Genomic DNA, 25,000 nt, shown 5'->3' with positions numbered 1-25,000 from the left:
CTCGGTCTTCCAGCACAGTACCACTGACAGGTCACAACCATATGTTTGCATGTTTGTATACTGTTCTTGTGTACTGTTTGGCTGAAGCTGGTGTGGACTCAGTGAGTCAGTTTCGCTATCTCTCTCTCTCTCTAACTCTTTGTCTGTCTGTCTGTCTCTCTCTCTCTCTCTCTCTCTCTCTCTCTTTCTCTCCCTCAGATCTCAGAGCTCTACTCCGTCGTTCGCTTTATAGCAGGTGCTGGGCATTATATAATGTTGCACCATGAACACTGAATCACTGTACCAATAGAACACAGGCTCTGTGCTGATATTTCTCAAACTCTAGTGTGTATGAATGTGCTTCCTCTAATATAGAATATAGGGATCTGTACAGCATGTTACACTAAACTTGATGAACATGGTGAGATTAGGTATTCTACGTCCAGTATCCATATCAGTAGAAAGGGCAAATATACTCCAAAAGGAAAAGCAATGCTTTTTTTTTTTTTTTTTTTTTAAATATGGAGACAAGCTCGTGCAACTCTCAATCCAGCCATTTAGACAGAACAATTAGCATATTAGCAGTGACGCCTGCGCCGAAATGAGAGCAATCAAGTAGACCATCAGACAACTCAGCATTTCTCAACATGGACGTGCTTCTCCTCGTCCAGAAGTCTGTAGTATCTTTCCATCTCTCTCTTTGCCTCCTTTCTCTCTCCAATTCCAGGTAGCTTTATAGTTTTATCTCTCCATCTCTCGCTCTCTCTCCCTTTCTCCAGCTCTCTTTGACTCTCTCTCTCGGTCTCCCTCTCTCTCTGTGTCTCGCTCTTTTTTCTTTTCCATGTCTTCTTCTGGGGCATCTGTCTCTCATGTTCCTCGGAACATTAATCGGCATCCCTGCCATAGGCTTTAACTGAATCGCCCCATCACTCATCTCCAAGGTCAAAGATGGCAACGAGTCCAATTCACTTCCGATCGAACAAACTCCACTCCGGCCGTACGGCGGTGACGGCCATCGATCACCCTCTCGTTAAGACCGCGCCTCCTTTGTCTTCGTCTGCCTCGTTAGGTCCGCTGTGAACAAAGACCCCAGGCAGTGCAGGGACCTGACATAAACACATCGCTAAGCAACCAGGCAGCACGCTAAGCATGCCTCGTACATTAGCTAGGGGGGAAAGTGACTGCTTGCCAAGCCAGGATCAGTTTAACTTGTACAACTCTCAGCATTATCCACTGAAAGGAGAAGAATAAAGATCAGGACTGAAACTTTTTTTGCTTTTCATAAATTCCCACTTCGCGTCATGTTTTTTTTTTTTAGCGATTCGTGGTTTTATCAGTGTGGGATGTTTTTCGGATTGCCCGTCTGCTTTATAAAACGATCGTTCCGGTATGGCATCCCTGCGTGACCCCCCCGCAGGCATTTCTCTGTGGGGTCAGCGCGGTGGGGTCAGCATACGTCCTGCGAGCCTCACGCGGACATGAGTGGTGGGGTGTGGTCCAGGTCAGCGTGTGGCCCTTGACGCTGCCTCCAGCTTCTACGCTGCCCCGTCGCTCCGGGCAGCACGTCCGCATCAGCATACGAGGCATACACCGCCAGGCAATTACTGAGCGACCGCAAGCTTCGCTCCGTCTCCGGAAAGAAGGCTCGGGCACTGTTGCTCCGGGCCATTTGGAAACCTGGCACAGCGCACTCCAACATGGTGGGAAGAGCTGAGTCAACCCAGGGCACCTTTCCTTTCACCGCAAGTTGCCAGGACTCAAGCAGGGCAGCCAGCTAGGCGCCATTTCCTTGGCTTGAATGAGTCATGATTACAGCGATACTGCAGGGGCCTGCATTGTCCAACCTGACGTGGCTGGCCAGCGTGCGCATTACAAACCAAGCGCAACAGATAGACTTGAATTTATGTTCTTCTTTTCTGCCTCGTGCACGCCCTCTTTCTATATAGAGAGCGCGAGCGAGGGTCACCTTCTCCCTCCTCTTTTATTCACACTCCCTCCTTCTTCAATCATGTTTGTGTTTCTCTGGTGCCTCCCACGATACTGACAAGCGTACGTTTGACAGGTTCGCTTTTTGTGTGTGCCGGCAAGAACTGCCATAGTTGCCACGGCGAGGGAAATGTACATTGCTCTCTGCAGACAAAATGCCTGCAGTGCTTTCCTCTGACAGCCGGAGGCAGATACCCTGCACACATTTTAATGTGTTGTCGCGGTTGACAGACATATTCACAAAATTGCAAATCCAGTGAAGAAACTTTTTTTTTTTTACAACACTGCTGTCATTCCACTGAAACCCCCCCACCCCCAAACAGGCTCCCACAAACACACACGGACACTCAGATGTCTGCCGACACGCTCCAGCTTGGGTCAGGCGGTGGGACTACCCCATAATGGCACCCCATGGTCCACCCCTTCTTTAATTAATCACCAGCCAAGGGGCAGCGTGTCTCTCGCTGGGAAGCCACAGACCTGCTAATCCAGCGCACAGGTCGCCAGACCCTGGACACCTCCCTGTGCCTGTACATGTTTGCCCACAGTAGAGATGGCATGGTGCCTAGCAGCGTGAGCCCTGCAATCACATACAATGTTGTGTTAGTAAACTGAATAGGTTTTAGTAACTTTTTTTTAAACCAATTTTTCACTAAAAAATCACCCCAATCCAAACGTTAATGGCCTCTTACCTGTTTGATGAAACTAAATGTAAAAACCATCTGGCCTCAGCTGCCATATTTTCAAAAAGACAAAAACATCATCAGTTCTAAAACTGACTTTCCTTTGCCTCCGTTTGAACATGTAGCATATATGCTTTAGATTTTCTGTTCCTACAGAAACTTTGAAAGCGGAAACTAAATGATAATCAGTGTGGAACTGGAAAGCAAGTAAGCCTTGATCTTTCCTTACGAGTTAGAGTTGGGGAGGCGGAGCTGGTGTCAGTAGCACCTGCCGTGGTAGGCCGGGCCCATGCTAGGACTCGGGCCAGGCGTGATTCTGTAGCGTCATTTTTGCCCACCACCTAGAGAATAATTAGCACTTCTTATTCACAGCCCAAGTTCCAATTTCAATTTGACTACAGGCTTTGGGTTCTTGTTTAGAGTTTTGTTGTTGTTGTCGTTTGCAAAACTGGCAAGAATCTTTAATGAGACCTATTTGCATGCGCTCTTCTGGTGCAAGTGAAAAACCTGAGTTGTGAGACCACATAAAATATCGTGTCTGGTGGGCTTATGAATGCCCATGCGCTAGACACATGCGGTGGACTGATCTAGCATGTGGATGGTGGAAAGACCTTGGTCACAGTGGCATCCGTGCTGATCTCTGTGCCGTGCGGTCAACACCCTGAGGCGGCCCTGTGGATATCCTACGCTTTTTCCGTGTCTTGTTTGTGATGTTCATTTCTTCTTAAATTTCGGTTTCCCGTGACAGCTGAGGTAGGGCTAGGATCCCTGTTTCAGTAGTAGGCTGACTGCTTTTTACATCTGAAGATATAAAAAGGCATTAAAAGATCCACTAAATTTCTAAATTTCTAAATTTCTGACAATTCCAAGAAAAATTTCTACTCGCTAATACAAGCTTGCCATGTGTTTTTAATTTTCTTCCACTTCAAACCCAGCTGCCTGGATATACATATGTCCCTAGCTGCAGGTTGTTGTGGTCATCCTGCTTCATCCACTCGCCCAGTCTCTTAAGCTTTACTAACAGCCAGTCATCCAACACAAACAGGCCCCGTGTCACTGTGAATCCTCATGGCTCCTCCCTCCTCCAGTATCCCAAGAGCAGCTGGATTGCCAAATGACCCAGGACACCCATTCATCAAACAAGGGGTGTGAAAATTTGTAGCTATTAGTGACGTTACCCCATAAACCTAGACGTCAAGTCAGGCGGATCGAATAGCTGCACATGAGAGAGAGTGATAGGGGCTCCCGCTGTGACCGGGGCCCGCACAGCTACGGTAGGCCATCATCCCGGTCAGTCAAGCCTCCACCCGCACCCCTGTTGCCTTGGCAACCGCCACACGAGGGTCTTAGGGGCTGTCCATGTGCATGGAGAGACCTGCCTAACTGCCTGTCAGCTGGAAAAGGCTCAGGATGCACATGAATAGAAATCATGTGTGGTTAATATTGAACGGAAAAACTGTAGCAGGGAAAACCTTTTTCTGACAGTCGAATTGTGGGTGTGTGTGTGTGTGTGTGTGTGTGTGAGTGTGAGTGTGTGTGTGTGTGTGTGTGTGTGTGTGTGTGTGTGTGTGTGTGTGTGTGTTTGTGTGTAAACCCCAACAACAAGCATGCCAAAGGTCTTTTGAGCCCTCAGCAACACTCAAGGTGCTCTGACCATGAAGCAGGTCACATGAGAAATGCTGTTTTCCAAAGCAGACCGTTAGCGGGTTTTCCGATACTTATCTACCAATAAGCATGTTTTCCAGCTGGGATTAAAGAGGTCCACCAATGACACGCGCTCTCTTCATCTTAATCCCGCCCCTTTTTTCAGTATCGAAGTCATATTTGGTTTGATTGAAGTAAAGAGCTTAGACAGAAGGAGCCAGCTGCAGGTTTAAAGGAGAAAGCAGCTCCTCCCGGTGCAATTAGATTCAGTGATCAATCACCTTCTGCAAGCGACATAAAGCACCATTGATCACAGCAGATCATAAGGTTCCGTGCTGTGCTGCGCTCACTGGGGTTTCACAGATTGCATCATTTTTTGGTCTCTTTGTTGAATCAGCTCATTCCTGAACCATGGACAATGGAGTCCAGCTTCGTTTCTGGGTTTTTTATTTATCTTGTAATGGTGTGCCAGCGCCTGCATCCTCTCAGACCGCCGCGTCCTGTGCAGAAGTAAATCAAGCTGTTGCGCTCCACTACAGAGGCGCTCGTTGGTGAACGTAATTGAGTGCTACTCTGCAGTGCAGCGCTGCACGTGATCTATGAGTCATGCAGCCTCTGGTCCATCTCGCCATTTTCTTCTCCCATGTGTCGTGGAGGTCATGAATTTTCGGCTTTTTTTTGTTTTTTTTTATCACCACCTCCAATCTCGAATCTTTCTGCCGTCTCGCGTTCCTCTCTGGTTTCAGGAAGCCGTGATCTCTCAGAAGCAAATATTTACTTGCACCCCCTTGCTTTTTCAGCCTAATTGCGGGGGGTTTGTCGCACATTTAGACCCCCCCCCCCTTCTGTCTGCTTCATCCAGGGAGAACAGTAATGCAGAAACCCGTGTGGGAGGCCACACATCGAGCAGGGGTTCTGGTCCATCAGATCATCTGTCTCATAACACTGACCACACCCTTAGTTATTACAATACTTGGCACTGCTGACTGCAGTATTGCTTTAATGCTCTATTAAGTGCTTTAATCATTTTTGGCTACGTGATCAATATGTTGACTTACTCATGACCTAGCTGTATTTATATATTCACTAATTTATGCAATTTATGCTAATATTGCATTTGAATTAATGTAACTGTAGGACCTTGAGTAGCCGAGAAACCAAAGGCACTAAATGCCAGAGGAAACACATACCTGAATATTAATAATATGACGCATTTAATGCAGAGACCCTCTAAACACATGTTTATAAGAACCCTTTAGAAAAGGTCTGGCGGTCTATAAAAAAGCCCAATGCAACATGATTAGTTTTATCTGCTGTTTCTGCAGAGGCAAATTTGGCTTTGCAGGTGGACTGAGTGAAAAACAGCCCTCGACCCGCGGGCTTAAAAGCATCCAGCCGAGGCCAGTCATTATGGGCCGTGCGTCGCCCAGCGGGCTGCAGTGATGAGCCAGCACGCCCGGCGCTCACCCCCACCGTAGTGCTTGGCCTCACTGCACACTCGCCCTCTGACGCCTCTGCAAACAGACGCATCGTCCACACCTATATTGTCCATTACTCCTTTCCTTTCGAACCCGAGCGGCGTGACCGCCGGCCTACCTCTCTGGCCGTTCCTGTGTTGCGTCACGGAAGCCCGGTTGATCCCGTGTTAATCTTTGGCTTTTGTTGGCGCACGCTCGCTGCTACCTGATTTCAGCCATGATTTTCGCACCCCAGGAAATCTCTCAACGATGAGAGCAATTTTTCAGCCGCCACACAGTCGGTGCAGCGGTGATGTGTTTATAATGAGAGCGGACCACAAAAGTGCATCCGGATGAATCCCAGAAGCTCACTTTGGGTGCCTTGTGGCTGCTCAGCCTGACAGGCTTTCAGACGTTGTCATTAAACATGAAACACGAAATGCATGTTTTCGCTTAATCGCGGTTTTATGCAGAGTAATAGCAATATCAGAACAAAAAATTGTGATTATTATATTCATCATAATTATCTAACCTTTTTCAGTCTGTGTTTTTTTAACAGCAGTAATACACTCCCTCAGTTGCATGCTGGCGAGCTCAACTAGCTACGGTGTAGCTGTTGAACCTCTAAGCTACGCCCAAAGAACCCAGGGTAGTCTAACAACGCTGAACTCTGAAACCGTACTTTCACTTTTTACTTGTTACTACACAACTGATTGTAGTCTGCTGCACTTCATCCTGACCATTACTTCTGCCCCCCGCTGCCCCCTTGCGGCAGTGCGTGGGGGCCGTGTGATCTGTAGCCGCAAGACCTCTGACACCCCAGGGCTCTGACCTTTTTGTGGCGTGAACTGCTGTCCCCGGGGGCGAGCCAGCAACCTCTGAAAAAATAAAAATAAAAAACCCACGCGTGAACCTCCTGCATAAATGAGGAAGGCACGCCTTTTTGCCAGAGTTGTCTTGAAGCCGTGATGCTAATGAATTTGCAGAATACAACTGGTGGCGTTTATCTGGAAATATGAAGTGCTAGCCTGTGGTATTCCACGATGCGTGCCATGTTTGGGTGGTGCCTGGTGGAGCGTCCCTGTGTCTTCTGCCTAGCAAGCGTAATGTGCTTCCATCATTTTTGTCTCCTTCAGGACTCTGTTACCATGGACCCGTGTACAGGACCAGAGTGCAGTTACTGCCCGTTGACGCTGTTCATACATACAAATGTACGCATGCACACATATTCATAAATGTGTGCCCATATATATATATATATATATATATATATATATATGGTGCATTGCATTCATACAGAGATGTGTATTTCTCTATGAATCTTATCTTTGCACCTGTGTGTGTATGTGTGTCTTTCCTTCATCTTCTCTATGAATTAGTAAAGCAAAATGCCAATAACATTGATTCCAATAACATTGACTTTCCACAATATAGAAATCTGCCAGCATTTCTATCTCAAATCCAAAATGAGTTATTTACCCTCGTTCAAGTCCAAGTTACCCTGAGTTATTTACCCTTAATGCAATCATTTTTGTAATAATTATGTTTTTTAAATAATTAAGTTCTATGAGGTACAAAATATGTTTGTTATTGTTTGTTGGTGTTATGTGAATGGTGGTATTGTGTCATGTGTTTCTGGCCCCATTCCTGTTAACATCATGCAGATCTAATTTTCATCATAACACACCCTCTGGGGGCAAGACACAAAATATGTTTATTTAATGTTTTCATTTTCAAGCAGGGTGAGTTTCACTCTCGAGAGCAATTTGCCTGCCCTGTCGATGTTTAGTGACCCATCACGTGTGGAGCCCGAGGCTCATGGGTAAAAAACTACCCTCCCTGTGAACTCTCAATTCCACCATGAATCAGAAGGGCTCGACGTGGAATCAGCCTCCTCTGCTAGCTGGGAACAGACCCCTGAGAGTGATGGAAGAGAATCCGCGTGGCAACATCGAAGGCCAATGGTAAAGTTTCACCGCAGCAACACAAAAGAAAAAAGAATAAAATAAGGCCATCAAGGCATGACCTGACATCTGTGTGGTGCTTTTAGAGCACTTGGTTAGCACGGGAGAGACTTGTAGATTCGATTCTCAGTCATTCGGTGCTTTTAGTGTAAATCAAGGATGCTGAGTGCAGCTGATACCCCGTGACCAAAATACCACTAATTGTCCAGGAAAGCAAAGTCTGCACCCAATGCAGAGCAGACTGTCTGTCTGCAGTACATGGATGGAGCGTTCCACTCCGCCCATCTTGGACAGTCTTCGTCCGAGACTCCTGGGCAACACTCTCCACCGCTTATAATCCTTCTCATGCGGGCCAGTACCATAGGTGTCTGTATAAGGAGCGCCAGCTCACGTAACGCGTGTTCCATTTATGTTCTTTTGTAGTGCGTCGTGCGGCTGTGCGGCTCGATCGCGGATTAAGGTGAAAACGCTCGGCGGAACCTCCCGCTGGGAAACATTACAGCTCCGCGTTGCGTGATCACGTAAGAGCCGCCTTCAGACACGCCTCGCCCACGCCCGGCCCGGACGCAGATAGGTGGGGGGCAAGATCGGTACGTTCCCTTCCAGGGGAGCGTGGTAAATCAGCGGGGCTCCGTCTCCTCTGCCGGTCCTCATCACGCCCCCACGTTTAGAAAAAATGGCCACATACTCTAGTATCAGGTTCCTCTTTCTACCTTTGCTCACAGAAGCACTGTGCCACTAACATTTAAGTTTACCGGCTATCTTTTTCCAACCAACAAACCCCCCCCACCCCCGCACCTTGCCGGTCATGCTCTGTTCAGAAATGTCGCGACCCCTAAACTTTAACCCCGACTCCGAGCCGCAGCCCGTTCCGAAGGTCTCTGCGCCAAGCCTGGGACACCTGACATTTGCACGGGTCTTGGAGGAGCCGGCGGCCAGCACGCGACTGGGCCGTTCCGTCTCCCCGAGATCGTCTTGCTCTGATTGGATTACCCATGATGCTCTGAGAGAGCTGTTACAGAGGGCTGTTATGAAAAGCATGCGGAGAGCCGGAGGAGATCCGGCGGGTGGGCGGCACAGATGCAAACACGTCTGTTTGAGGACTCTGTGAGATAATGAGGGGGGTGGACAATAAAATGTGCGAGTACAGCGGCCAATCAACGGGAGAGAGGAAGGAACGCACCTCCTTCTTCAGTTGTCTGATGGCTCTGACAGCTCCAGTAATTCCGGAGAGTACGAGATAATACGGTGTAATGAGGGGGCATTTTACCACTATCTTAACGTTTGATTCTATACAAACTGGATACATTTAACCGGTTTGACTGCATTGCTTGTGTATGTAAGGCTAAGAAAGTGTGTAAAATCTACATATGCTAAAGTCAAACACTGCCCGCCCGGGTCTGGCTTCTGGGGGTGGTAACAGGTTCTGCCTCCACCTGTAGCATGTTGGCATCATCGTGCGCATTCTCCTTCCTTAAGTTAATGCAGATCCTTTCAGATCCAGGAATGGCTTCACATCATCCCCTCATCTGATCCGAGCTGTTCTTGGGCGTATCTCCGGAGCGCAGACGCGCTGCCTGCCCGTAGTTTTCCGTTAGATGAAAACCTCACAGCCTTTTGCTTTCTCTCCACAGCAACGCATCGCATTTGCATTGACAACCGGGCCATTATCAGCACGGTAAATGTACTCCAATGAGTGTGTGTGTGTGTGTGTGTGTGTGTGTGTGTGTGTGCTTGTCTGCACTGGAGTTCTGTAGTCTTTTCCTTTTCTTAAGCAGTAATCCTCCCTTAAGCACAAAGCATGCTGTCCTCTATGGTGTGCATTGTTGATGAGGTTCTCTCATGAACTGTTCTTTTTTTTGCCAGAGAATTACGGCAGACATATTGGCAGTGACTGGTTAATGACTTCAGGAAATTAATTGCCCCAAATTACCTCCTTGTCATTCAGAGCCTCCTTTGACTAATATATTTTCACCGTCTTAATGGTACCGTCACATTGCGACTGGACCGATTTTGTTCCTCGTGGTTCAAGTACCGTCAGCCGAATCTTTGGTCCTTTTATGTTCTAAAGAATGTTAAGGTTATTAAGGAATCATCCCCTCTGGGATGCTTCACCTGGACTGGTATTCATCCCGTTCCTCACATCCCATTCCACACCTGCTTTCTGATGACATCACTGGCTCCGTGCGGACGGGCATGGAGTTACTGAGCTGTGCTGGCAGAGGTCCCCGGGGGAGAGCGTCGCAGGGGTCTCCGCTCGCCAGCGACTGCATAATCAATCTGGTTTTACTGAGGGAACAAATGGGCTGTATTCTGCCATCCAGCGAAGCACCTCTAAAAATGATTCAACGTTTTACTTCGCTTTGTAAATGCCTTGGCATTTTCTCACAGTTCTGTTATTAGGAATTATTGCTGTGCTTTCATTGCTTAAGACTTATGCCTTATTTTAGAAAATAGTCATTGAAAACAAAATCTACCTATGATGGTTCCTATTTCATTTTTCATTCTAGTTATTTTTAATACGTTGTTTGTTCTGTCTGGCTGTTGGCTGGTTGGCAGTAAGCCGTGAGGCACATGGCAGCCTCGGTCAGTGCCTGTAGGAGCTCTCCACCTGTTGCGTTTGCCTGTGCTGGTGTTTAGCCGCTGGCCTGTCATGTCTATGAAGAGGGTCAAACCAACGTTAGAGTGGAGGAATGAAGACGTCTCAGGTGCTTCCCCTCTCTCTCTCTCTCTCTCTCTCTCTCTCTCTCTCTCTCTCTCTCTCTCTCTTTCTGACAGATGGAAGGGACTAATAGCATAATTAAGTAGCTGCACTGGCGGTTCCTGTTTATCGCCCCGTTGCTAAGCAGTGACATCAACCAATCCGTCCTTCTCTCTCTAATCCTGTCCCCTCCCTCCCTCCCTCTCTCTCTCTCTCTCTCTCTCTCTCTCTCTCTCTCTCTCTCTCTCTCCCTCCCTCCCTCTCCACTCATCCTTGTAGCTGGCGGACAGGCAGGCTCAGTTTGTTGTAGTGCTTTGAGCAGAGCTCAGAGGCAGACAGCATGGGTGCAGCGCGCAGGACCGCTCCACCAGCTCTATCCATGTAGCCCGCCGACGCGATCGCTCAAACACACACACACACACACGCACGCACGCACACGCGCCCAACAGCCTAGCCATCTCGTTTTGGTTTTTTTTTCTTCTTCTTCTTCAGGGACAGAAAGGTGTACTTCAGAGGCGGAAACCAATTTTTAGCTTATTTTTCCAAACTTTAGTTGGCTCCCAGCAAATCTTCGGTTCTCTGCCGGTCCGCTCGCCTGCCACCACCCCATTCCTCGCCCGGGCCGGCGGGGCGGTGGGCGGCGTCGCCCGCAGGGCTGCATGCATGACACAGCGCCGAGGCGAGAAGCCCACCATCAGCATCCAGGAGCACATGGCCATCGATGTGTGCCCGGGCCCCATCCAGCCTATCAAGCAGATCTCTGACTACTTCCCCCGCTACCCACGGGGTCTCCCCCCCACAGCGCCCCCGGCCCTCGGCCGAGCCGGCTCCCTGCGCTCCTCCGCCTCGGCCGGACGCAGTCCAGAGGGCCCGGCCACTCCCGCCGACAACCTGCGCAGCGACGATGATGACCTGGACCGAGCCTTCGGCGCCAGCTCCGCCTCTGCGTTCCTGCCGCCCAGCAAGAAGGAGGAAGAGCCCGACGTGGAGGGTTACGACTCAGACGACTCCAGTGAGTAGAGCTCTCGCTGTGTCCCTTGATGTGTTTGTTCTCTGTATCGTTGTGATAGCTCTGTCTCCATTTCTCTTCGGAATATATCTCAAGACTATTACCGGCACTGTCTCTCTCTCTCTCTCTCTCTCTCTCTCTCTCTCTCTCTCCTACCACTTTTGTCTCCGTTTCTCGTTCTGTTTGTACCTCTCCTCCACTCCTCCCTTCATGTTTCCGCTTGTCAGAGACAACTGTTGCCGCGCCAGACGCCACACGGGCGCGTCGGCAGCCTTCCCGACTCCCACCCCCACCGCCCCCCATTCCCCCAGCCCCCCCGCTTCATCCGCACTGCCGCTGCGCGTCCCTGTTTTGAATTAGCCCACATGAATCATGCCCACACCGCCCGCAGGGCGCCGGGCACCCCGGGCATCACATACGCGCGCTGTTTACAAGAACATGGCCGCGGGTGGCGACAGCAGACGCCCTGGCTAGCGCCCACACCTGCCTCTCCGGCTCCTTTCTAGTCCGCACGCCAGATTCCAGGGACCGTTAGTTCTCATTCGGTCAGGGAGCAGAAGTGTGTGCTGATCGCAGAGCGTTTTTAAGGACTGGTTTCCATACGACGGCCTTTAGTTCGGACAACGTCGCACTCGCTCCTGGCGACGCCTGATTCTGCTTTGTCCTGCGTGGGGTTATTGAACCTTGAGAGAGAGAGAGAGAGAGAGAGAGAGAGAGAGAGAGAGAGAGGAAGCCCTATATTTCTTCCCCTCCTCTCTCTCTACCTCTTTCTTGTGTGTGTGTGTGTGTGTGTGTGTGTGTGTGTGTGTGTGTGTGTGTGTGTTTGTGGCTCAGAGCAGTGTCACTGGCACTCTGCACTCTGAACGTCACTGTCATAGCAAGGAGCGCTCTGCTCTTGACAGATGTTCACCTTTGACCTCTGTATAAGCCTCTCCCTTTAGGAAGTGAGCCATTGCAATGTCTCTGGCCAGACATGTTGCTGTGTTGGCCAAGTCTGGAATACTGTCCCCCAACATGAGCAAGCATATTAACTTTTGAGTTTAGTTTAATTGCTGTGCTGTTGATTATGCTAAACAATATGAATTGCTCTTGCGTGGCCATTACAGTTTCTGTGTCAAATTCCAAATCAGTTTAGCACCAGGTGCTGCGACTCTGTAATGAGGATGTATGATGCATGTGGTGTTTCCATTTTTTGTGTGTGAATGTGTTTGTGTGAAAAAGAGCGAGAGCACTGAGAGTGGAGTTTGTGTGTGTGCGTGTGTGTGCGTGCATGTGCGTGTGTGTGCGTGCATGTGCGTGTGTGTGCATGCATGTGTATGTTTGTGTGTGCATGTGTGTGCATGTGAACATTGGCAGGAGAGAGCATGCATAGGTGTGTGTGTGTGTATGTGTGTGTGTGTGTGTGTGTGTGTGTGTGTGTGTGTGTGTGTGTGTGTGTGTGTGTGCGCACGCGTGGGCGTGCCTGGCACATGACTGCTTTAATTTCAATCCTCCTTATACATTAACACTCGCACATACATACAAACACACACACACCTATGCATGCACTCTGCTGCCAATGTTCACATGCACACACACAAACACACACACACACACACACACAAAAATAAACAAAAAAAATAACAATCTGTCCATTCAGCAGTATACACCTACCCACTCTAAATCACAATTTATATATTAACAGTAGATCAGGCAGCCAAATGAAATTCTAATTTGGCTTGTTTGTTATGTGACATATGAAATACAAATACGCCCATTATACACATTTACAGTAGCAGTTAATAGGCTCCAAGGCCCACGCAGAACTCAGCAGAGCAGTTCCAGATCTGACCACCGAGACTGGACGACTGGAGATCTGGGTAATGCAACAGATGGATTTCGGAGCGACTTCCTTCTAAGCATTTGGCGCCAACAACCTGCTTTTTATGTACTCACAGATTGCCGGAGGAATCTTTCAAGGTCCCATTAACAGCCAAATGCGGTGCATTACATGAGATGAAAGGCACAAAACAAAATGTATGGCTTCTCCGTCGCTGCGACGAGACAGGTAATGGATGTGTAATTTGGCATCAGGGATCACTTCATGTCGATGCGTGGTAGAGTAACTACAAAGCGGCCCAATGAACTAGCGTTTCACACGTCCATCTGGCTGGCCCGTTCTCGCCGATCTGCCGGTGTCTGCCGACCGCGTGTAGAAGCAGGGCAATGGGGCAAGGACCCGGGCTGACTGATGCAACTGCCAGATCAGCCTCTCCTGGGCTTCTGCACCCAGCACCAGGGCCACCAGAGACTGCCTTTTCTGCTGTGATTATAACAGAGACAGCCCCCTCAGGGTTAACTGTGCAATGTTGCCGCATGTGCTACACGGCCATGCTGGTGTGAGCCTACATCTCTGCCTGAGCCGCGGTGGGTCGATAGGCATTTGTGCATCTTTGGGGAATGGAGATCAGCCTCGTTTAGAGCTATTTCCCTCACAATTCCTGTTTGCTGTCCTCAGTTTTCTTTTTACCAGACACCTTTTTATGCGGAGTAGGGCAGGACCATGCTGCCACTTGAAGGGATTTGTGCTGGAGATTTGATTTGTCCGGCTTTGGAATGTCAGAATGGGCTACTTTCAAAAGTAAAGTTGGTGCGGTTGGACAAAATGTAGCGTGATGAAAACCAGGCCTGGAACGCCTTTAAAGGGTCAGCTGAGGTGGTGCAAGATGAAGATGGAGAAATCCATCTTCACAGTATAATGGGCCTTTTTTGGCTGGGATCGAATGAGCTGAAGGCATGCTACGGCCTTTCGAAGGCGAGCTCGTGGTTCTTACCCATCGTTGTCAGTTCTTGTAGGAGCTCCAGTTAACTCTGCTTAGGCCTGTAATGTAGCAACAGTTGCACATTTGGGAACATACAATACTTTAGAATGCAAAAGCTTTGTAACTACACTTTGAACCACGAATAGCAGTGAATAAATACAGAGCTTCCTATCTTTTGTGTGGTCTGTTCAACTCTGGGCTTCTGGAGTTAGGCAGATTTTATGATACTTAAGGTCTCTTGCTTCATGTTTGTTTTAACCGAGGAACTTCCAGGCAGCTCTGGGGAAAGCATGCCCGTGGTGTGTTTCTGTGTTCCATCATCACATGGTCCCCATGCACACGGTGAAGGCCCACGTTATGCAGCGGGCCGAGCCTGGTACCCCTCCCCGCCGGGTGCCACCTCGCCATTGACACGAGCGTTTTCATGCTGTCTCCGTGACGAAGCATAGAAGCCCAGGGTGAAGCCCTTTCTCGTTTGCTTTTCATCAGTTCAGACTTGAATTGAACTGCAAAAGTGCACCATCAGCAGAGCTTATCTAAGCAGGCATTCAGTAACCGCGCGCTCCTGCGCAGTGCAGAGGGCCGTGTGTGTTCGCCTTCCGGTATGCCACGTCTCCCTTTCACAGCGTGCACGTATTCCTGGTCTCACTACCTGAGAGAGGAGCCACTGCAAGCCTGTAGCATCTACGGCGTGTCCGATTCGTCCCTAAACAATTCCCTGCATCAGTCAAAAATCTTTACAGACAAAGCAGTGGAGCAAGACATGCATAATGGCATGTGGTTGCCACTGAAGTCATTTTGTTTCATACAAAGTGTAATTCAGTCTGTGTCACGGGGCCACATCCCACAAACACTACTCCCACACATGCAGGACAATGTTTGTACTCAGAGGAAAACCTTCTTCACTAAGGCCCATTGACCCAGTTCTGTGCAAGCTAGAGGATCTCCCAGGTACAACGGAAGGGGGAGGTGGAGGAAGGTGGGGGATTCCTGAAAGCCGGCTCACAGCCTTCCGTAGAATCCCATTAACGATCCGTCCGCCAGCTGTCAGCAGGTAACGAGACGAGCGAGGTGCATTCTCTCTCCGTCGCCGGCCCTTTGGCTCTTCTAGACCGCACCGGCTTACATTTAAAAAAAAAAAAGCAAACAACCACCACGTGTTTTCACCTGCCTATCTGGGCAGCTGGGTGCAATCACATTGCGTGCGATGTCGAGCAGAACTCCTCTAAGAAAACAGATTGAGAGGGGGATGCATTGGCCTTTCTCTCCCTCTCTTTCCCTCCCTCACTTCCTCTCCCTCTCTTTTCCCATCAGCCTCCCTCTGATTACAATAGGCGTCATGGAGTTTCGTCTGGACACTCTGCCAGCCCATCAGCCATCTGTGGTGCCCATTGACAGCGTTCTCATTCTTCCCGGTTTGTTCTTTCGGTGCCATGCCTCTCCATGCGTGCTCGAGCAGCTTACTGCCTGAAAGGCACACGATGGAGATATAAGGGCTTGGTGGCAACTCTCGCCAGATTCTTTAGATACAGACCTGTATGTAACCATTTAGATTATCTAATTTGGAGGAGACATATTAAAGGCAAATAGTACTTACAATGAAATCGAATTACATCTGTGCTTGTTTTGTTTTTGGCATGCCAGTCTCCCGTTACGTGGTGATTGAATTTGCTTCATCAGTGAGTCGCTTCATGAGGCTGCAGGGAAGGTCACGTTTCCTTTCCTATCAAGACCACAGAGCATCTAGAGTTGCTCATTTGAAATCTTTTCTTTCTAATGCTGTTCCAGGCTGTACTGGTCCGTTTGTGAAGTCTGAAGCCCTATCGAAAGGAGCCTCCTAATCCCCTCCCCCCCCTCCCCCCGTTTTTTCCGTGCGCTCCGTCTGCAGGGAAGGCGGTGTGTTTGGGATTGGGAATGTTTACCGCCGACATGTAGGAATGCTGGGGGGAAGGGTTACGGCTGCGGCGGATCCCAGGCAGAGCCCAGCAGCGGAATAAGAGGAAGGATCTGGAAAACATGGAAACGCAAAAAGCACTTGGGCCCAAACGTCGTCAGGCCGGGTAAGCAGAAGTGGACGTCATGTGCAGTGGATGTTCGTGATCACTTCCACCAGGCCTCAGAGCCTCGGAACAGAAGGAGTAACATTTGCACTTTCAGTCAACCTTATTCTAACTGAAGTGGAAGGAAACATATGAGAGAAAGCCCTCTATTTAACAAAAAGGAAGAAATCCCAGAGGAGCATTGGAGGTTTGTGCACCTCCAGCGATATAAAGTGTCTGAGGGGGAGAGACTTCTTATGAGAACAGGGATAGTGAAGTTTTGCTTGACTGTCCAGATCTCCCAGGCTGTTCTCTGTGTTACTGTCACGTCAGGATTAACTTTTATCTGACCTGTACACATGCAGACACTTGTGGCAGTGACAAAGAGCCGGCAGGTAGCCCAGACTCAAGAGTCCTTGATTTTCGGGGTGAGAGCTTACCCTAACGCCCAGAGAGCATTCTAGTGCCAAAATCTTTTAAAAATACATATATATCCAGGGAATATAATAAGGATGTTCCGTACTCTGCATCCAATCCATGGAATAAAGACATCGAAGAGAGTCACTCTGGTGATGCTCTACAGAATTCCGGAGGTGCGCCTGCATTTCCCAGACGCATGAGAGAGCATGCTGACTGTGCTTCCACAAACCACCTCCCCAGCGGCTCTGGATCTGTGCAGGGGAATCCGAGAGCAGCGAAACGGGTTCTAGATTGCACCTTATTTAGTGAGAGTTTGTAGCCTTTTAATCAGCGATGACATCTGTGACATTAGAGCCTAATGAAACATATATCAGGGAGGTCACTGTTTGCTTCCCTTAATTTGACAGTTGGGCGTTTGCAAGTCATGGGCAGCATTTCTTTTCTTCATTTTGCTTCTTATTTATTATTTAGTGATTGTATTTCAAATTTAAAAAATGACAAAGCAAAATTCTAACAGTCAGTTTGCTCCCCCTCCTTCACCTGCCATGCTGGCTCTTCACAAGAAATAAAAAATGAAAACAATAGTAAATAAATAAATAAGAACCGCATAGGAGACCAGGATTCCATCATTCCCAACATCCATAATCTGCGCACGTCACTTCTCTTATTCCATCATACCACGTTAAGTTCTAGGAGCAGCAATAGTGATTCTTGCAGAAGATGGAAGTTGCTCAACAATGCCAGAGCCAGAGATGTATGGCTAGATGATGATGAATTATCCAACACTAAACGAGAACTTGTTTCCAGCATGTAATCCATGGGGAAGTGTCTGTTATTGAAGAGACTGAACCACCTCTTTCCAAAAAGGCAAGAAGGCATTCCATCACATGGGTGGGTGTGAGGGTCTCTAGTTTGAGACCCTCACACAGTAAGGATGAGAGCCAAGCCCATTAGGTGTCTTACACTGCGTGTCAGATTTGCTCTCAGATTTTCATATGAATGGGTTCATAAGGGGAATGTGAAGCTCTAAACACGTTGTTCCATGTTCTCTCTTTCTTTTTGACCAGTGCAGGGAATGAAACAGTCATTATTTGCAGCATATGGGAGGGGTTTTTTTTGTGGGGGGTTTTCTGCGTGTCATTCACTATGTTTTCAGCTCCTTGTCCTTCCAGTGCTCCTGTAACACTTCCCAGTCTGAATGTTATGGATCCATTTGAGCTTCCTGCACTAATCCTTTGCTGCTTTGGCCAATCCCACTGGCTTTAAGTGGACTTCACACACATACACACACACACACACACAGATATCCCCACAGCTACAAACATTTGTACTTATACTTCTCAGTGAAGAACATATGTACACACACACACACACACACACACACACACACACACTCACACATATGTATGTGCACACACATGCACACACTCTCATTTAACCCCACACCCTCTCACTTCTCAATCCCCCAGCTCAGAGAGCATGGTGCGGTAATCCCTCTTTAATAGTTGGGATCTAATAGAAGAGGGGATGACTGACCAGCTGTTGGGGTATCATGGGAGTATAATTTCAGGCATGTGGCATGGAAAGAGAAGAACCCACTGAACTCTCACTTGCCGTTACCAGCCATCCAGACACTGAGATCAGTTTAAAAGGGCTACTAAGGCAGACAGGCAGTGGACACTATTTATACAAATGGAAGTCTTTAAACAGTAGCGATCTGTTCTATTTCCACAGTACTTACTGAACATTGTCACGTCCTATTCCTCTGCTCCACGGCCGACCAGTGAGCTGCTCGCGTATCACTAACACAATGGCCGAAGCATTGTTTCACCCTGAGTGCCAAGGTGACTAGTTCATGAATGAGCGCTAGTTATCTTGTTTGTGTAAAGCTAGCTTTGCCCCTCTGCCAGCAGGTCTTTATGAATTATCTCCATTCACATTTTTCTAGATGGAGTGTCATTTTATGGACTTTAAATGCTTCTTCCCTTATGTAGTTGGACACCCCCTTTTGCATAATGAGATACGTATCTCTGGGGTATAATGACCCAGGGCTTTCTGAACAGCTGTGAGGACCACAGTAGGGCCTGAATTGTAACCTTTGGGGAGCAGGAGCTCTTCGCTCTGAGCTCATGGCCACAGGGTGGGGAGAGGCCGAGAGGAGGAGAGCAGACAGAAAGTGGAGATGCCGCGTTTCCACGCGGCAAACTGAACCGCAGCCACTGAAGCCAGCCAGCTAAATAGACATATTCCCACCTCTGCCCTCTGCTAGTTCCTCTTCCTCCCTCCACCCGCTTAGCTGTCTGATGCCCCTGCTTATCTGACACACGCCGACCCAGAGAACTCCGTGCAGGATTAGAGCGTTGTGTAATGTGTCATATGTGTCTTATTCTTATCCTCTCGCTCTGTCGGGCAGTGCTGAGAGCCCATTCAGTTTCGAAGAACACATCACCTAAAAGCACCAACCAACAATGCGTGGAAGTTGATATCTGATGGTGTGATCTAATTTACATATTTGGGTAGTCTGTCAAAAGCCCTGCTTAAAAAAACATGAACAAATTAAATTTACAATTATAAATTCGGTTTATACAGGCTATTTATCAGGGCTTTGAAATGAGTGACAGACAGTAGTGAGTTAAATTTAAAAGGTCTTTGAAATTTGTTCCACCTCCCCAGTGCATAGGAAGCAAAAGCCGTCTCCTCGGGCCAGTCTTAGCAAAGGGACGCTCTCAGCCGTATAGATAAAGCTCATGTGCAGAAAACGCTTCACCACAAAAAAAAAAATAAATAAAAAAAAATGACATGCTAAAAATATTCAAGAAAAGTGGAGATGGAAACCAGACCTGAAACGGAAACCTGAAATGTTTCGCCATCTCAAAGTTTCATTCTCGGTATGGTCCTCTCCTGCTACATCTGTGTTGCAGTATACCGTAAGCATAACTAACATGTACTGTGCAAATCTAATGGAGAGGGAACCCACACAAGGTGCCGTGTTTATCAGCGCGCGTTTATTCAGCAGATAACTATGACAGGAGGTTTGCAAGGTCCCTCACACACACATATGATGCCTCAAGCCCCGTTAGAGCGTCTGGGCTGAAGATGGCTCCACGTGAACACATTTCCCCATGCCATGGTTGCTGCAGGATCCTTGAAGATATTCCCGCTCAAACTGCTGTCAAAAGCTGGGGAACGGTCCAGATGCTGCAGATTAGGGTCTATGTTTAGGAACACAGTGACGTGAGATGGAGAGATGTACTGGCTGGCTGACTACCGCCCTTGCAGTTCTGCGTGGCGAGTGTGTGGAAGCATATGAAAGGCATATTTGAGGACTTGCTTGTAATTAATGTGTCAGTGTGCAGCCCCATTCATTTCTGTGAAAGAGTGCTTCAGAAAGGCCGCGGTAGCTAGCAGCGATTCAGATATAGCATTAACACAACCTCATTCACATCATGTTAACCGCCTCCCACTGGATGTCAGAAACTTCAGGTGAAGGGAATTTGAACCCTACCATGGTGCAGTCTGCTTGGATTTCTCCATGTTCCCCACACTGAAATATCGGACGGCGTCTCAGCATCCAGAACCGTCGTCCACTTCATCCAAACTGCAATATTCAGCTGTCCAGATGAAGACATTTATGTTTTTCTTTTTTTTTGGCTGCACTGTGAAATTATATGAGGTCCAATATTCCTTACTCCGGGCAGCTTGGTGGCACTTTGCAGAGCAGAAAGGCCAACTACAGTTTTCTGTTTGTTTATTTATTTAGTTAGTTAGTTAGTTTGTTTACTAAAGAGACCATAGAGGCAGCATGTAGCTGAGTCTCATGCAGTCTCATGCAGCTCCCAGCAGCGTCACTATGCCCTACAGGTACTATAAGCCTTGAATATTCATACTATATTCATGAATATTAGCGCGATATTCATACGCTTTTGGGATATGCAATATGAGCTCCAGTAACTGAATGAGTCATGTAGATAGAATGACTGTGGAATCCACAATATAATACTCGTTAGCGTCCAATTACACAAATAATGATGTCATTAGGCTCTAAAGCTATAAAATGGAAAATAAAAGTTATTTAACCTCCATGGCAATAAGTACCAAATGGGTATTTCTTTGATGAACTGCGCCAGGAAAGGGATTAAATGTGTTAATCAGAAACTATAAGTGTGGCGCTACGCAGAGCCGATTATCTAGAGGGAAGACATTGCACTCTCAGGAAGGGCAGTCATCTTAGCTGAGTCATTCAGTACCGTACAGGCTGGTCATGAGCGGGTATAGTTAGGTCCCCGTAATGTCCACGGTTCACACTCGGAGCCTCCACGCACCGTGAGTCATCTCCCACCAAGCGCGACAAGAGTTTACGTTCGTAAAGTCTTCGGATCGTCGCCGACCGCCCGCCCGCAGAGCGCCGCGCTTGACTGACAGCCGAGTGGACCAGTCACGGGCACGGACGACTGCCGCTAATGCCGTTACCGGCGCCTGAGTGCGTTTTCCGCCGGCTACTGGGTCTTCTCTAATCGCACAGTCGCCCCAGGTCCTGTTCAGCTAGGACTTCACAAAAATATCTGCCAACCTCGCACAAAATGGGCAGCCAACCTGATTTTCATTGCTAAGAGACTGTCCCAGAAATTAAGGCAAAAGAGAGGGGAATAATACTCAGGCATGAAAAAACAATTATAAAGCTATAAAATGGCAAAAACTTAAAATGACACTTTCACCTGCTTTTATAATGGGCTGCTTTTCAAGCCTAATGACTTGATAACCAGACCATCAGAACTCACACTCCCTTATTAATATATTTATGATTAACTGAATCGACCAATAAACAAAAAACAATCATGTATTAATCAAAAGCGTCTTTGTGTAGCCCATCACCTTGTGTGTGTGTGTGTGTGTGTGTGTGTGTGTGTGTGTGTGTGTGGTCTGTGTTCTGTGCATATTGTTTGCAGTGATGTTGTACTGCCAGACTCTGTAACCGTGATGGCTGAGCCTGACATTGTGTGCTGCTCCCTACCTCCCTGCAGAGACAAGATAAACCTACCGGCTTCCTTCTCGCCGTATCTCCTTCCTTCTCTCCGTATCTCCTTCCTTCCCCTCCACTTTTTACAGCCCCCTCACACCCCTCCGAGGTACATGAGGCCCAGTGCCACCCCCTTCTCTCCCCGTCTGGAAATGTAATCTCGGCGAGGCGAGGCTCTTCCTCCGTCTCCCCCGCCGCGGTGTTCATCACGGGCGCCCTGCCACACGAGACATTTGTCTGATGGAAGGCTCACGTGCCGCTTCAGGTGTTGCCGGCTCGCCTCGGCACTCTGGGGCACAACGGCAGCTCACCAGGCCCAAACCGCACCATTGGGGTCTTTTGAGAGATGCCATTAAAAGCTTTTGTGAGATGTCTTTGGTAGTCACGGAAGGAAGCTGTTCTGCTGGCGGATTAAAGTTTGTTATTTTGTATTAGATGCGGTCTGTTGTATTTTGGGGGGAATGTTTTGGACCTCTCCAAGTGAAGTGTTTTTTAGGAATTGAAAAGTGGTTTGTAGCAAACGAAAACATCTTTTTTTCTTTCTTAAAGGCTGGAGTCATTTCTTTTTTTATCATGGCATGCACCTCTCTCTCTCTTTCTGACTCATACACACACGCACACACGTACACACACACGCCCACACACACACACACACACACACACACACACACACACACACACGTACACACACACACACGCACACGCCCACACACACACACACACACACACACACACACACACACACACACGCACACACACACAGACCCCTTTCTGTAGAATTTACTTAGTCCAGTTCCAAACCACACTGCCGCAACTCTGAACGTCTCCCTGCTATATATGGCTGTAATTTGTCTCTGCTTTTTATGATTCAAGGTTATTTTGTTTGACAGGTGCCTGTTAAAGTGACAGATAGACATAGCACCAAAAGAGTCTTTTACCAAAGGGCTAATGTAATTTTCCCCCAAGAAAAAAAAATGTAACACAATTATGTTTTGTGAGTGCAGATGTCAGTTAATCGGTTATGAAGGGAACATTTAACTGTAGAACCTGGAAGAGCTCTAGTTCAGGGTAGCTAAAGGGTACAATCTTTCTGTTTTCTAAACAACTGGTCATGGAAGAGCAGGCCAACAGTGACAACAGGAAAGATGATGTGAGATCAGGTTCTTCTGGATTATGACACTTTGATATATCATGCTGTGTCTTGTTTTATTTTAAAAGATCATTTTATCCTCAAAATGAATTCATCTGAAGTGATGTTTGTTCCTATGTAAGAAAGTATTCTGTTACTGAAAATGCTGTTTTCATAGATAATCAAGCCTTATGCTGTGAAGGCTTCAGATTTACACAGATGAAGGATATTTCCATAATGCACAAACGGTTGATTTATAATCGTTCTCCACCTGTGAATAATTTAAAACGTTAATCTGGTGTGGATAAAAGAATCACTTAATTTAAGTACCATTGATCAATCTTCAGGAAAGATGTGAAAATGAAGACCAGATAATGCCTTTCTAAGGAAATGAGAGATAAAATTAAAGACATGCACAAGATAGTAAACGGCTACAAAACAATATCTGAGTGTTTGGAAATCTCAGTGAGCACTGCTGGAAAACCTGTGAGGAAACGGATGTTACCACCCAGGCAAAGCCTACAGAACTCCGATCAGAGCATGGAGGGTATTTGTAAAGGAATCCACTAAGAGCCCAGTCTGTCATTGTGACAGAGTTTAGCTACAGAGACTGAAGCGAAGGGTAAGCATTCGGTGATATCAGGAGCTCTACATTTGACTATTTGGGAGGGAGGCCACAAAGAAGCCATTACTAAAGATAAGCCACATCAAAGCACATCTGAATTAGCATCAGAATGGCCAATGTTTGATACGCTCTTGAGAAAAATGGAGGTTTGGGGACAAAATTAAAAATGCTGTGTGTTACGCGAACCTAGCACCTCCCATTCCTCAACAGACACCATTCCAACAGTGAGGTATGGGGATGGGAGCCTTGCCTTTCCTCAGACTTGGCATCTTGTTAAAATCAGAGGATGGGTGGACATTGCAGTGAGGAGACGCTTCAAGACAATCTGATTTAGTTTTGCTAAAAAAATTAAGGTTGGAAGAAACTTCACCTTTCAGTAAGGACGATGATCCTAAGAACAAGGCCAAAACAACATTTTGAACACAAAAGTTCTACAACAGCCAAGTCAAAGTCAAGATTCCATCCCAATGGAGCATCTGTGGCACTATATGAAAATTGCGGTCCATAAGGGTAATCCAACCTGTGCGACCTGGAGCAAATCTGCCAGGAAGAGTGAACGAAAATCACTCCCAAACAGCGTGCAAAGCCAATAAAAAACCCACTGCAGCCAAAGGTATTATTGCAGCAAAAGGTAGTTCTACCCAATACTAGTCTGCAGCAGTTCAATACTTATAATCCAAATTGAATTTGTAATAGATTTTTAGAGATCTGCTGACAATGTGTTTTGCATTGAAACTTTTTTTTTGTTTTCGCCCTTTTTCCAAACCTGGTTTGGGACCCAGGACACAGTCGTATTTTGGCCACGTGAAAGACAAGTGGTGGGCAGGGCTTGCTCTCAACAACAGATAAAAGGGATGGGCCCTGTCTCCTGTGAGGGGACATGCAATGCAAGTTTCAGTCACAGTGTGTTTGGAAATAATTTGGAGATTTGGGAAATTTGGGGGGGGGGGATTTCTCTAACACTGCTCGCCTCAAAAAACAAAACAAAAAAAAACCCTTTCTAATGTTTGCCAGCACACCATTGAAAAAGTTTATACACTGACATACCCTCAAACACACCGGTGATACACTTTTAAACAGCCTACAGCTGATGAAGGAAGATTCACTCACCGTGGTGCACACACAATCGCACATTTCCTTTGGCACAGTATCTTATGTCAGTGGAGCATTGTTTAGTTACACGTTCCAAATGCCAATCGACTTCACAATTAAAATCATGTGGTGACAAGCCATTGTCAATGCTGTTAAAATTGCAGTTTTAATTAGTTAAATAGAAAGTACTTCCTGTGGTTACATTATTGCATATTTTACTTTTAAAAAAGAAAAACATTTTGTGAGTTGAATATTTATAGCACGTAAAGAACCTCTCACTCTCAGAACATGCTTTAAGTTGAATTCTGTAAGCTCAGGGAGAACAAAACATACACTGTACACTGTGAAACTCTGGAAAATGCAAAAGAGCAACTAAATGGGTCAAGGGCTACGCCTAGTCAGCTAAGCACTGTAGAATCCAATTATTTCAAATTGTATGAAAAAAAAATTTTTT

At 47.4% G+C, this 25,000-nt stretch overlaps 1 protein-coding gene across 17 annotated transcripts in view; it reads left to right on the top strand.

Moving 5' to 3' along the window:
- doc2b (double C2-like domains, beta) overlaps window positions 1-25,000 on the top strand; it is a 127,580-nt gene that overhangs the window by 58,903 nt on the left and 43,677 nt on the right. For 11 of the 17 annotated variants that reach the window (XR_014125017.1, XR_014125020.1, XR_014125021.1 and 8 more), the window contains one exon: window positions 11,217-11,426. Coding sequence is in view for 7 of the 17 variants with exons in the window: in XM_081719840.1 (XP_081575966.1) it covers window positions 11,217-11,426 (210 nt within the window). In the remaining 10 variants the exon portion in view is untranslated. Of the gene's footprint in view, window positions 1-6,885; window positions 7,714-8,136; window positions 11,427-11,650; window positions 13,420-25,000 lie in introns of those variants that run through there. The other 6 variants (XR_014125024.1, XR_014125026.1, XR_014125025.1 and 3 more) reach the window with 6 other exon arrangements.

This window comes from Electrophorus electricus, chromosome 8 (genome assembly GCF_041902795.1).
Source record: "Electrophorus electricus isolate QZ-2024a chromosome 8, ASM4190279v1, whole genome shotgun sequence".
NCBI lineage: Eukaryota > Metazoa > Chordata > Actinopteri > Gymnotiformes > Gymnotidae > Electrophorus > Electrophorus electricus.
This window is presented reverse-complemented; position numbering and strand designations above follow the sequence as displayed.